We start from the raw sequence: 15,497 nt of genomic DNA on the forward strand, positions 1-15,497 counted from the left end.
CAGAAATTGTTTAAGAAATATTATATTAAATAAAATTAAAAGGTGATCCTTAGATTGTGGCGAGAGGTATTTTATCATTTTGTAATTGATGTCATCTGGTCCGAGCACTTGGACACATGAGAAAAAGTACTGCATTTAACTCTTCCTGTGTAAAGGACTTATTTGGTTCAATCCCTTTTGAAGAGAAGTTTAATGGATGTTCCTTATTTTCTCATTCAGGGTCATAAACTCTGGGGAGAATGATGTTATTGTAGAGATTTTTGCAAAATGCTTCCCCTAGAGTATTTGCAACTGCAGTTTGATCTGCAATTGGACATCCATTGTGCTTGAAGATCACTGAAGGGCTTGGTGAATATTTTCCCTTCATTTTTCCGGATAGTATCCCAGACTACTTTTGAGATAGCAGCCTGGATTATAGATGATGTAAAACGAATCCAAGGTTTCCTTTGGCTCTGACATCAGATATAGTGTGCTTTCGCATGTGCATGTTTAAAGGATATTAAATTTTCAGTTGTGGGATATTGGCGGAATATCCAGAAGGCTTTGTTTTGTGCCTTTTTTGCCGCTGTGCATTCTGAATTTCACCAAGGTTTGGGAAATAGTGGAAACTGGCTGGATGCTTTCGAAACTGCAATTGCAGCTGCATGGACAATCGTTTCTGTGATGCACATGACTGCATCATTGATGTGCTCCCGACTGACTGTAGCGATATCAAGATTTTCCAGGTGTTGAAAGGCAATCCCAGTCATTCTGATCAATCTTCCACTGCAGTAAACTAAATGGCAGACACCGTCTACCACTAGTTAGAGTGGTTATCACAGGAAGTGATTGTTTCCATATGGGTTTTCGTCCACCTCCCAAGCAAGTGAGAGAAGGAGAGAAGTGGAGCAGATAGAAAGATCAATGGCAGAGTAAGTACAGGTAGCCATGAGGAAAAAAGGTGTTTCTTCCCACATTTAGAAGGGAGAGGTCATTGTTAGTGAGCATATGTTCTATGACTCATCCCCCCTTCCACTGATATTAGCACTACCCCACAGAGTGTTATGTCCATTAAAATACCAGAGATATAAGAGGGAGAAGGCTTAATGAGATCATCAAGGTCTTTCTGGGTCAATCCCAGGTGGCAAATAAATAGAGCAGACAGTTAATAAGAACCCCACTGTAAGGCAAATTGCTATGGCCTCTATGCTAGACATAAGTTACAAAGGCTGAAATCTGGTTGCTCACAAGGATTGCAACTCCTCCATGAGCAGGACCATCCACAATTCTATCCTTACAAACGATGGTGATGTCACGCATGGTGGTGACGTCATCATTTGACTTTAAATAAGTCTTCTGTGTGCAGAAGCAGGCTGGTTTACACTTTTACAGAAGTGCCTTGATGTCTTCAACATTTTGTTGGAATCCACAGCAATTCCACAGTAGGAATTTAGCCATCATTTTGTCTTGATGGGTCCATAAGGCAGCTTCCAAGGTGCTGGGGGCTTAGTTTTGTCAGCCTTGGATTTATCTTTTTTGAGGAAGTATGGATGCTGCTCTGTGTCCGTTTCTTCCTCCGCAAATAGCCCTAACATGGGCGGTTCAGTTTTCTGTACTACTGATTTAATGCTTGCCTTTGGTAATGCTGCCGCACCATGAGGTACCGATACTGGAGTGGCAGCTGACTAAGACTTCTGTGCTGATTTTTCTGAGCTCAGTAAGTAGCGGGCAACGGGGCATGAATGACTCTTTCAGTGGTATAGTCATTTCCGTTTGAGTCCCAATCGAACATTTCTTGGATACCTTTTCGGCATATATTGCCTTACTGCTTTCCTGGTCTCCTGGGAGATGTTAAATTCTGCCTTTAGTCATTGTATTTCCTTTTCTTCCTTACACCTCTGACATGCTCGTCAGTAGGCAGGGTGCTTGCCTTGGCAGTTAATGCATGTGGGTTTTGCAGCTTTATATGATGTCATCTTATGGTCCTTTGAACCACAATTTGCAGAAGTATGGACATTTGCGAATGTCCATACTTCTGGCACTTGAAGCACCTTCACGGGTTTGGAACATATGAATGTACTATGCAGTTCAGATAGCTAGCTTTAATGTCATTGGGAGATATGGGTGTATTAAAGGTAAGGATGAGATTCCTAGTTGGGACTAGATTCACATTCCTACGTAAGAATATTCCCTTTACAGCTGTCACTCCTTGTTGTCCAAGTTCAGAACATATTTCTTCCTCTGACACTTCCATTCATCATGAAACAAGATGAATTTAGTGTCTTATGAGGGTTAACTGTGATATGAATTCCCCCAATTGAGGTGGCTCGAAGAAGCTGTTCTGAGTGGATGTCACCAGGGCATAGCTGTTTGACTGATTTCAGCAACATTACCAACCCTTCCAGTCCCTTCTGAATAAAGAAGGGTGACATCTTTCCAATGGGTCTTTCAGATGTTGAATAGATTACCAGGAATCGAGGTGCAGATCCTGGTTTTTCTTAGTTCCTTGGCTGTTTAGCTGCATTAGTCGTATTGTGTTCATCTGTATTTATATCTGGTAGGGGCCGTGTTTTGGCCCCAGAAGAAATGTTTACATTATCAGGATTCATGAGTGATTTTATATTGGTTCAGTGCCTTGTTGTAGCCTAGGAACGCATACATATATGCTGCAGTGCCAACTCTATTGTCTCATATGCACATGTGCCAATAGCTTCCCTCAGGCAGTCACTGGCAAAGTGCAACAGTGTTCAGTATTCTTAATTCCATCCTCACAAGACAACATGATAGCTTTTCATTTCACAATTTATTTTTTACTCCTTTAAATACGATCAAAAATATATTTGCATCTTGCTAGAAATCGCTGCAAACAACATGCATTCTGTTTGGCAGCATGTTTTGCCCCATTTGGCAAATTATTTCACTGGTTTTGAATTACGAATTCACACAACTGCCAAAGACATTGTGAAGATCGGAAGAGACTTGGGATTTTAAACTTTTTGACAGTGCCAATGTACGTCACTGCATTGACTCACATGCAAATGACTTAGATGATGCAACTCTCCATGAAATTGATGAGCAAACTTCATATGAAGAGGAGGAAAACAATTCTGAAGTGGATGACACTGAAGTGGCACCAAAAATATTTTCAACAGAAGAATTGGAGAAAGTTTTTCAGGGGGGGGGGGTTGACATGGCCTGCAAAGTGATTATGAATGGAGATCCAGATGTTGAACATAGCATCAAGATACGGCAAATTTTACAAGGTGGGTTTTGATGCTACAAAAATGCTTCTTCGATGCTTCTTTTTCTCGGCGTACAAGTTTTTTTTAAATCAAAAACTAGTATGCTCAGATAAAGAAGAGATGACTTCACTGGACTTTATTATTGAAATACCTAAATAATCAATAAAGCTTTTTTCTCATCTCTAATGATGTTACTTTTCATTAATAAAATTTTTGTAATATTTTTAATTTCAAATCCTTTTAATTGGCTATCAACCGCAAATTGTTTATAGATTTATTATAATTTGTTTATAGACTGTTTCTCTGGTACGCATTCAATTAAAACCCATTGTAATTATATCTCAATCATCAGCACGGTTTCACATAACATGGAACAGTTTCAGTACCAATTATCAGTGCTATGCGAGGTATTGCTGTATCTGTATTAAGGATTACCTTGACTTCTGATTTCTCTTGGCATAAGCACATCACAAATATTGCTACCTCTGTATCTAAAAAAATTTTTTTTTTTTCTTTTGTTCTTGGCATTATTTTTCTCCCAAACAGAGTTCACTCTGTACAAATCATAAATCTGCCCTACCATGAAATATATATTGTTCTGACATCTGGGGCAGTGCCCTCAAAACGTCTATCAGACTTCTTGATTCCATTCAAAAGAGGATAATTAGATTAATTAATGATCCATCTCTAACAAAGTTTCATCACTCTCTGTCTTACAGATGTTCTGTTTCTCCTGCATGCCTTTTCTATAGATACTTCCATGGGCATTGTTCTTCTGAATTAGTTTCTATAATTCCTGCTCTCTTCCAAACCAGTCCAAACATGTGCCACAATCAGTCAGCATCCTGTTACTGTCCAACCTCAAACTCCCAGAACCAACTTTTCTTCTTCCTCATTTATTCCCTTCAACTTCTGTATTCTGCAACAACAACCTCCCTTCCTACTAATCTAATTAGAATTTTCAGAAATTCAAGTCTAATGTGAACAAGTATCTTCTCAACCTTCATCCCATGCACGTACTAAGTACTACATGTTCTAATATCTCTCATGTTAGGTGTTTTCATAATAAAAAAATCACTGGTTTGAGAGTTCTTGTGCAGCATAAACAATGATTCAGGTAAAAACACATGTGAATAAAGTAAATGTAATAGTAATAAACAACTTCTTTCAAATATATGTTTGGGGTTTTTATTCAAAAAAATTGGTAATGGGATTAAATTATATTTTAGCATTAGCATTAGTAGAGGCATTTGATGCAAGAAAGCAAGCTTATGCAGCATCAGCCAAAAAAAAAAAGTAACATAAATAAATAAAAAATAACCACTTCCACTTCACCCCTCTGTTCGTTCGAAATACCTGTCCAGCTGAGCCTTAAACTTATTTAGGCTATCAACTTCCATGACAAGGGATGGAAGTCTGTTCCACCTACCAACCGCTGACTAAAGGCAAATTTCCGCACATCTATCCTACATCTGTCTTTCCTCAATTTGAATTTATGCCCTCTCAGGTGATTATTCTGAGCAAGAGGAAGAATCCCATCAGCATTGAGCATGCTCAAACCATTCAAGGCTTTGTACGCCTCTATCAGATCACCTCGCTGGTGCCTAGTTTCCAGACTGTAATTCGCAAAACTTAAGCCTTTCTTCGTAAGAGCACCCCTTTGTCCCATTCACCAATCTTGTTGCCCTTCTCTGTACTCGTTCCAGCAGCTCTACATCCTTCTTGAAATGAGGCCTCCAGGCCTGTATACAGTACTCTAGGTGTGGCCTGACCATTGCCTTATACAAGGGAATAATCACCTCCTTATTCCTGCTAGAAAAATTCCTATATATCATTGACAATACACCATGAGCTACTCTTGCAGCCCATCTGCACTGCTCAGAGAACTTCATATGTGCCTGCACAACCACCCCCAGGTCCCTTTCATTCTCTACCACTGTCAGTGTAGTACCACAGAGTTGATATGTTGCTGTTTCCCATATGTAGTACTTTACATTTGTCAATGTCAAACTTCATTTGCCACCTCTCAGCCCATCTGCTCAACCTTTCCAGATCCTGTTGCATTAGCATAGTGTCAGTAGTGTCCTTGACAACCCTGCCAACCTTCGTATCGTCTGCAAACTTGGACATTAAGCTTGATATACCATCATCAATATCATTTATAAATACAAAAAACAATAATGGACCCTGAGGGACTCCACTAATAACATTAGTCCACGATGAGCAGTGTCCATTGATTACCACTCTCTGTCTTCCCCCCCTCAACCACCCCTTTATCCATAGCAGCAATTTGCCTCCAATGCCACACTGCTCCAATTTGTGCAGCAGTCTTCCATGTGCAACAGTATCAAAAGCCTTTCTAAGATCCAAGTATATAATCTCAAAGTTATTCCCTGCATCCAGTTCTTTTGTGACTGCATCATAGTATCCAATCAAATTGGTCAGGCAAGACTTCCCCTTAACAAAACCATGCTGTGTCCTAGCTATAACTGAAGTCTTGTCTAGATGATCCTGCAGTGCTTCTTTAACCAGTGTCTCCATTAATTTTCCGGGAACAGAAGTTAAACTAACAGGTCTATAATTATTTGTGTCAGCCTTTGATCCTCCTTTGTGAATTGGGGTCACATTTGCACATCTCCAATCCATGGGTACCTCCCCTGAGTCCAAGGAAGCTCTCATAATTATGGCTAAGGGTTTGCTTACTTCCTTTGCTGCCTCCTTTAATATAACTGGATAGATCCCATCCACCCCAGGTGCCTTTCTTGTGTTTATCTTCAACAATTTCTCCTCCACTTTGCTCTCAGTTATTACAAGATTCTCTAGCTTACTGCTAGAGTTGAATACACCTCTGGCATTCCCCTCGCTGAATAACTCCTCATGTGTGAATGTCGATGCAAAATATTCATTTAGTTTGTTAGCTACCTGAGCAGGGTCATCAACAGTTGACCCATCGATATCAAGTGGACCAATCTGATTCATCCCCTTCCTTCTAGAGTTTACATAAGTAAAGAACTCTTTGCTGTTTTTCTTCGCATCCCTTGCCAAGGATCTCTCGTACTCTGCCTTCGCCTGCCTAACCTCCTTTGTAACTTGGTTACAGATCAACTTGTATCTATCATAGGCGTCTGTGTCACATGTTAATTTGTATGTATCCCATGCATTTTTCTTCTCTGCTATATGCCTCATTAGTTCATCTGACATCCATTTAGGCCTAAACCTTGAACAATATTTCTTAGTTGGTATGTAAAGCCTAGTAGCTTCCAAGATAAGGTCTTTAAATGCTTCCCATTTTGAATTTGCCGTTGGCAATATCATCAGTTGATCCCACTGTATAGAATTTAAATACTGTCTCAGTCCATTGTAGTCGCCTTTACGAAAGCAATACCCCTTCCCTTTACCCCTAATGGTAGTTACCTCTTTGAATAACTCCCACTTCAGAACACTGTGATCACTGCCACCTAGTGGTTCATTTATCTGCAGATTCTTAATGCATGAAGAATCACTACTGATAATCAAATTTTAATTTTAAACAGTATAGATCAGGGTTTCTTAACCAGGGGTCCACAGACCCCCAAGGGGTCCGTGGAAGGATTTCAGGGGGTCCGTGAGCTTGGATGGGAAAAAAATCAACTCATTAATTTCCTTCACTTATGAATGTATGTAATAAATTACAATTGTATTAGCTGTATCTGTAGTCAGCAATAGAAATAACATATTTTCATATCATATTATAGTTATTGCATATTTTGAAAAATCACTTACGCTCATCGTTACTTTGAAATTACGGCAGTTATTAGACCTGCCGCTAGATCGCAGTCCTGCTGTGGACAGACTATCGTGCGATGTAGTTGGCAAACTATCCGGCAAATCAGCACCTAGTAGGCCACTTTTAACACGAATAGACACGCTGGCTACGAGTGTAAACCAGGTATGTTCAAACACGTCCTACGGTTTAGATAACAATTGAAGTGTGTAATTTAACCTCTTCGCTGCTATGTGCGTGTATACCAGTCCAACGGTGGAGAGGCTCCTGCAGTGCTACAGGCATGTATGCACACCCACCATGTGTCTGTCGATGCATACACTCTTCGTATATGTCTTTCTTAGTTGCTAATATTGCATTAATTATTTTTACATTAATTATTTAACATTTGTTACAGACCAAATTTAAGTTGAAATGTCGAAGGGAAAGGAAGTATGATGAAAACTATGTTTTATTTGGTTTCACTTGCATTAATGAACTTGACGGGACTCAAATACTGCAGTGTTTTTTGTGGGGAAAAATTCTCGCGAACGGAAGTATGAAGCCAGCAAAACTGAAAGACCATCTCAAGTCTGTCCATGCTGAAAATGCATCTAAAGATGCTGGTTTTTTCGTGTGAAAAAATCTCAATTCGAAAAAGCAGGGACACTTCCAAAACTTGGATTTGCCATTTCACAAAAACCTTTTCTTGAAGCATCCTATAAAGTTGCTTACCATATTGCCAAGCAAAAGAAGCCCCACACTATTCGAGAGACTTTAGTAAAGCCATGTGCACTGGAAATCGTCGAACTGGTCTGTGGACTGGAACAGAGAAAAAAAACTGGAAGCTGTTCCCTTGTCAAATGATGTAATGCATTCTAGAATAGTTGATATGTCTTTTAATATTTTGAAGCAAGTCATCGAGGAAATGGCAGCCTCGCCATTCCCCTTCAGTATGCAATTGGATGAAACTACAGACATTTCTCAATGTAGCCAGCTCCTTGTTTTTGTTCGCTATGTGCATGCTGCCGCCATCAAAAAAGAATTCTTATTTTGTGAGTCTTTTGGAAACTACAAAGGCTGTCGACGTTTTCGAAATGGTAAAAAGATTTTTTTACAAACGAAACTTTGAATGGAAAGGAAAACTTCATTCTCTTTACACTGATGGAGCTCCTGCGATGCTTGGTAATACATATGGTTTTGCTACTTTAGTGAAAAAAGAAGCTCCTCAAGTCATCGTCACTCATTGCTTTTTACACAGATATGCACTTGCAACAAAGACTCTTCCAACAACCCTGAAAGAAGTATTGTCAACAGCCATAAAAGTTATCAACTTTATCAAAAGAAGTTCTCTGAATCATCGTATTTTTAAAAGATTTTGTCAAGAAATGGAAGCAGAATATGAAGTGCTTCTCTACCACACAGAAGTGCGCTGGCTTTCAAGAGGACAAGTCTTGAAGCGCTTGTTCAAACTATGGGCAGAAGTTTCACTTTTTCTGGAAGAAAGAGAAACCCCACTCTTGGAACATTTTGAAAGAAAGGATTTTATCCGTGGGTTGGCTTACCTGGCAGATATTTTTCACCATATGAATGAGATAAATCTTTCCATTCGAGGTCATGAAGTCACCATTATGGATGCAACTGAAATATTACAAGCTTTCTTGGCTAAGTTACCAATATGGGAGAAGAGAGTAGAGACCAACATTCTTGCAAACTTTCCACTGTTGCAGGAAGTGCTTTACCAAGATGTAGTTGAAATGCAAACCTCTCTCTCAATTTTTTTGAAAAGAGATATCTACGAACACTTGGAAACATTACAGAACTCTTTTAAAAGTTATTTCTATCTTGATGGCATGAAAATTGAACCATGGATCCGAAATCCTTTCCTTTCTGGTATAAACTGTATCGAAGATGTTGACTTAACCAAAGATGAACTCATTGATCTTAGGTCAAAAAACTTACTACGATTGGAGTTTACCTCAAAAAGCCTTGGAGAATTCTGGTGTTCCCTAAGAGAAGCCTATCCTCATCTTGTAAAGCAAGCTATGGAAGCTTTGATGCCATTTGCAACAATATATCTGTGCGAATCAGGATTTTCAGCACTTGTAACAATGAAAACAAAAAATCTAAATTGATTAAATGTCCAACATGACATGCGTGTTACCTTGTCAAATACCACACCACAGTTTAATGTTCTTATTCAAGATAAACAACAACAGTCTTCACACTGATATGTGCTTAAAAAATAAAATTTAACTTCAACTTTGTGACTTGATTACACACTAGTTTATATCCACCACAGACTTCTGCATTTCCTGATAATTGATATGCATCCCATGCACTTTTCTTCTCTGCCACAAGTTTCATCAGTTCATCTGTCATCCATTTAGGCCCATAACCTTGAAGATTATTTCTTAGTTGGTATTTTTTTCTTTTAATGACTGCAATCAACATTATTCCCTTTCTTAAATTCCTAAAGCATTAGATGAGTAATGTGTTCTTATGACACCTTTATCTTGTTTCTAACACCTGAAAATAAATCTGAGTTTAGTTTCAGATGTTAGAAAGACAAAAGTATAAAAAAACAACCAGAAATTTGGCAATGCAAAAAATGACATTTATGGGATGATTACAGAATAAATATTTGCCATCCATAAAGGATAATTATTATTTTCATTAATTACAAATAAACAGAAAATCATAATTGTGATGTATTTATTACTTCCTTTAGTAAAACTGCAAAATAATTGCAATAAAAAATTTGTTCAGTAATAAAACGAATCTTAAAGTAATTTCACAAAGTACATTATATAATAATTTGACATACAGGCAATACATAAAATATTACCTGAATATTAAAAAAAAAGAAGCTGTAAATCACATTTTAACAAATTTTAGTATACTCACTGGACTCCATTCACCACTCTGCCACTGACCACAAGCAAGCTTTTTGCATATTTCCATTAAAACCGGCCTTGTTTCTTTACTGCATAATGCATCAGGCAAAAGAGAATTATCATGTTTATTATGGCAAGTAACTTCACGATGTCTTAATCCCTCACCACAGGTTACCGTACACTACAAACATGAAATAAACCATCAGTGATGGAAGCAGAATTTCATTAGACAAGAAAAAATAAGAGCAGTAGTAGCATGATTATACAGATCTAGTTGATGATCTCAAAAGAAAGACAAGACACTTTCTAAGACGTGCATACTTCATTATTTAGTGTTTAGCAAATATGCAAAAAACCATAACAATAGTTCAATGGTATGAAAAGGACAAATTAGTACAAAGTGTTTCTTTATAATTACACAAAACAAAATGTACAATTATGCCAACAAAGTTCCAATAAATAAATAAACTGGCTATGTTTCAAATTTCTATGTTGAAATTTGTTTTTAGGCCTATATCTTTGATTTAAGAGAAGTCCTGATCATAGTAGATATAAAACAGTATGCTCTAATTGTACCAATCTGTCCTTTAAATACCAATAAACTAATTAAATATCTTTTAATTAAACTTTTTACTTGTGAATATTCCATGTAATGTCCTTCTCAAATTTAGTCACTAAACCACTCTTCAAACTTCTCCGTATTGCAAAAGGTGATAGTTTACTTATAGGTTGGCAAGATCCAGCAATACTGGGACTGTGTCCTAGTATTTCTGGATCTTGTGCAGAATTAGTCAGAAATATTACACAATATTCCAATGAAGTAACACTGCCTAATTGCTATTAGCATTAGTAGAGGCATTTGATGCAAGACAGCAAGCTTATGCAGCATCAGCCAAAAAAAAATTTTAAAAAATAATAATAAATAAAAAATAACCACTTCCACTTCACCCCTTTGTTCGTTCGAAATACCTGTCCAGCTGAGCCTTAAACTTATTTAGGCTATCAACTTCCACAACAAGGGATGGAAGTCTATTCCACCAACCAACCACCCGCTGGCTAAAGGCAAATTTCCTCACGTCTATCCTACATCTGTCTTTTCTCAATTTGAATTTATGCCCTCTCAGGTGATTATTCTGAGCAAGAGGAAGAATCCCATCAGCATTGAGCATGCTCAAACCATTCAAGGCTTTATACACCTCTATTAGATCACCTCGCTGGTGCCTAGTCCCCAGACACTGTAAATTGCAAAACTTAAAATTTTCTTCGTAAGAGCACCCCTTTGTTCCATTCACTAATCTTGTTGCCCTTCTCTGTACTCGTTCAAGTAAATCTACATCCTTCTTGAAATGAGACCTCCAGACCTGTATATAGTACTCTAGGTGTGGTCTGACCATTGCCTTATACAAGGGAATAATCACCTCCTTATCCCTGCTAGAAAAATTCCTATATATCATTGACAATACACCATGAGCTACTCTTGCAGCCCGTCTGCACTGCTCAGAAAACTTCATATCTGCCTGCACAACCACCCCCAGGTCCCTTTCATTCTTTACCACTGTCAGCGTAGTACCACAGAGTTGATATGTTGCTCTGGGGTTGCTGTTTCCCATATGTAGTACTTTACATTTGTCAATGTCAAACTTCATTTGCCACCTCTCAGCCCATCTGCTCAACCTTTCCAGATCCTGTTGCATTAGCATAGTGTCAGTAGTGTCCTTGACAACCCTGCCAACCTTCGTATCGTCTGCAAACTTGGACATTAAGCTTGATATACCATCATCAATATCATTTATAAATACAAAAAACAATAATGGACCCAATACTGAACCCTGAGGGACTCCACTAATAACATTAGTCCACGATGAGCAGTGTCCATTGATTACCACTCTCTGTCTTCTCCCCCTCAACCACCCCTTTATCCATAGCAGCAATTTGCCTCCAATGCCACACTGCTCCAATTTGTGCAGCAGTCTTCCATGTGCAACAGTATCAAAAGCCTTTCTAAGATCCAAGTATATAATATCAAAGTTATTCCCTACATCCAGTTCTTTTGTGACTGCATCATAGTATCCAATCAAATTGGTCAGGCAAGACTTCCCCTTAACAAAACCATGCTGTGTCTGAGCTATAACTGAAGTCTTGTCTAGATGATCCTGCAGTGCTTCTTTAACCAGTGTCTCCATTAATTTTCCAGGAACAGAAGTTAAACTAACAGGTCTATAATTACTTGTGTCGCCCTTTGATCCTCCTTTGTGAATTGGGGTGACATTTGTACACCTCCAGTCCATGGGTACTTCCCCTGAGTCCAAGGAAGCTCTCATAATTATGGCTAAGGGTTTGCTTACTTCCTTTGCTGCCTCCTTTAATATAACTGGATAGATCCCATCCACCCCAGGTGCCTTTCTTGTATTTATCTTCAACAATTTCTCCTCCACTTTACTCTCAGTTATTACAAGATTCTCTAGCTTACTGCCAGAGTTGGATACACCTCTGGCATTCCCCTCGCTGAATAACTCCTCATGTGTGAATGTCGATGCAAAATATTCAATCAGTTTGTTAGCTACCTGAGCAGGATCATCAACAGTTGGCCCATCGATATCAAGTGGACCAATCTGATTCATCACCTTCCTTCTAGAGTTTACATAAGTAAAGAACTCTTTGCTGTTTTTCTTTGCATCCTTTGCCAAAGATTTCTCGTAATCTGCCTTCGCCTGCCTAACCTCCTTTGTAACTTGGTTACAGATCAACTTGTATCTATCATAGGCTTCTGTGTCACGTGTTAATTTGTATGTATCCCATGCATTTTTCTTCTCTGCCATATGTCTCATTAGTTCATCTGACATCCATTTAGGCCTAAACCTTGAACAATATTTCTTATTTGGTATGTAAAGCCTAGTAGCTTCCAAGATAAGTTCTTTGAATGCTTCCCATTTTGAATTTGCTGTTGGTAACATCATCAGTTGGTCCCACTGTATAGAATTTAAATACTGTCTCAGTCCATCGTAGTCACCTTTATGAAAGCAATAACCCTTCCCTTTACCCCTAATGGTAGTTACCTCTTTGAGTAAATCCCACTTCAGCACACTGTGATCACTGCCACCTAGTGGTTCATTTACCTGCAGATTCTTAATGCATGAAAAATCACTACTGATAATCAAATCAAGAGTATTACTCCCTCTAGTTGCCTCCCGAACATGCTGATGTAGAAAACAATCATCCAATAAATCCACAAAAGCCTTGCTAGTGTGTGAGTGACCAGCCCCCAAATTCCAGTCAATATCTGGGAAATTAAAATCCCCCATTATAAGACTCTCTGATTTACTGGCCCACTCTATTTCCCTGTAGAGTTTCTTATTATACTCATCAGAGTCATTAGGCCTATAGCACACTCCTACTCTCAATTTTGATCTCCCAATGCTTATGTCACACCAAACTGACTCAACACGGCACTGTCCAGCAATGTCGAGTGGCTTCACTTCCTTGGATTTTATGTATTTCTTAACTAAAAGCATAACCCCTCCTCCCTTCCTATCCTGTCTATCCTTTCTGTAGACATTGTACTCCCCAAATTCCAGTTCTGCATTCCTTATATCTGTGTGACACCACGTCTCTGAAATACCCCCAATATCTGCCTTTGACGTTTTGAGCAATACCTCAAATTCATCAAATTTATTTACTAAACTCTTAGCATTGGTGTACACGCAAGTATACATGCACTTGTTCTTTTTCTTAGCTACCCTAACACAACCTATGTGTTTATTTGTACCCCAATGATTCCAAGCAGTCTCTGAAATATCCTGCATCTTATTTTCCAGGCTGCGGCTCATTCCAATAGAAGCAGTGCAAGAATCACTTTCACCTCTGCCAGTGGCTACTGTTAATCTATTAGTCCTTGTATCCCCCCCAATCTAGCAGTTTTCCGACCCACCTAACACTGCCTCGATAGCATCAGCAAACATTATATTATATTATTTCAAAAATATTTTCTAAGCCTTAAATTAAAAGAACACAAGAAAAATAAAAATAAAAAAAACATAAAATAAAAACTACCGGTTATAATTGCATGTTAAATGTGAGTGGGAGAAATTGTCAAAGCTTTCTGAAGCAGCATATTCTCCAATTTTAATGAAACTAACACTATGCTATGTACAGATTAATGAAGTTGATACTGATATCATCAATAATAAAATTAATGGAACTAGTAGTTGTTGGTGACTCTATTGTCAGGGAAACAGGGAACATGGTATGTAAAAAGGATAGGTGGAACAGGACCTGGGTATGTCTGCCAGGGGAAAGGTTTGATGATGTTTTAGAGAAGATATCTTTTAAGGGGACAAAAGGTGATACTGTTGTACACGTTGGCACTAATGATATTAAGAGTAGGAGACCGGCGGAATAACTTAACAAGTACAGGTCACTGTTGAAAACAAGCCGTGAATTACGGTTGAATTTGAAAGTGTCTGCAATTCTGCCCACACACGATAGGAAGGAGTATATGACAAGAGCCTTGTCGATCAATTCGGCCCTGGAAAGATTGTGCAAGGCTCAAGGGGTAGAATTTTTTTTCAGCCTGGTCTGTACTTGTTAACAGGAGAGACTGCTTCTACAGGGATGGGATACACTTAAATAAAAAGGGTGCAAGAATATTTGCTGATGGCATCGATGCAGTGTTAGGTGGGTCAGAAAACTGCTAGCTTGGGGGGGGGATACAAGGACTAATAGATTCACAGTAGCCACTGGCAGAGGTAGTAGTAGTGGCATGTGATGCAAGAAAGCAAGTGTATGAGCTTATGAAGCATCAGCCAAAAGAAAAAAAAAAAAAAAAAAAAAAAAACAACCACTACTCCCATTTCACCCCTCAATTCGTTCGAAATACCTGTCCAGCTGAGCCTTAAATTTGTTTAGGCTATCAACTTCAACAACAAGCGATGGAAGTCTATTCCACAAACCAACTGCCCGCTGGCTAAAGGCGAATTTCCGCACATCTATCCGACATCCGTCCTTCCTCAATTTGAATTTATGCCCTCTCAGGTGATTATTCTGAGCAAGAGGAAGAATTCCATCGGCATTGAGCATGCTAAAGCCATTCAAAGCCTTGTACACCTCTATCAGATCACCTCGGCGATGCCTAGTCTCCAGGCTCTGTAATTTGCAAAACTTAAGCCTTTCTTCGTAAGAGCAACCCTTTGTTCCATTCACTAATCTTGTTGCCCTTCTCTGTACTCGTTCCAGCAGCTCTACATCCTTCTTGAAATGAGGCCTCCAGACCTGTATACAGTACTCAAGGTGTGGCCTGACCAATGCCTTATACAAGGGAATAATCACATCCCTGTCCCTGCTAGAAAAATTCCTGTATATCATTGACAAGACACCATGAGCTACTCTTGCAGATCGTCTGCACTGCTCAGAGAACTTCATATCTGCCTGCACAATTACCCCCAGGTCCTTTTCATTCTCTACCACTGTCAGCGTAGTACCACAGAGTTGATACGTTGATCTGGGGTTACTGTTTCCCATATGTAGTACTTTACATTTGTCAATGTTAAACTTCATTTGCCACCTCTCAGCCCATCTGCTCAACCTTTCCAGATCCTGTTGCAGCAGCATAGTATCAGTAGTGTCCTTAACAACCCTGCC

At 38.9% G+C, this 15,497-nt stretch overlaps 1 protein-coding gene across 1 annotated transcript in view; it reads right to left on the minus strand.

Annotated features, from left to right (window-relative positions):
* Positions 1-15,497, minus strand: part of LOC150090379 (A disintegrin and metalloproteinase with thrombospondin motifs 9-like) — a 514,590-nt gene that overhangs the window by 141,742 nt on the left and 357,351 nt on the right. The window contains exon 24 of the mRNA XM_090369090.1: positions 9,871-10,041. Within this exon, the coding sequence (XP_090225216.1) occupies positions 9,871-10,041 (171 nt within the window). The remainder of the gene's footprint in view (positions 1-9,870; positions 10,042-15,497) is intronic.

Source organism: Mastigoproctus giganteus, chromosome 2, assembly GCF_048544385.1.
Source record: "Mastigoproctus giganteus isolate SK-2022 chromosome 2, ASM4854438v1, whole genome shotgun sequence".
In the NCBI taxonomy this organism is placed as follows: domain Eukaryota; kingdom Metazoa; phylum Arthropoda; class Arachnida; order Uropygi; family Thelyphonidae; genus Mastigoproctus; species Mastigoproctus giganteus.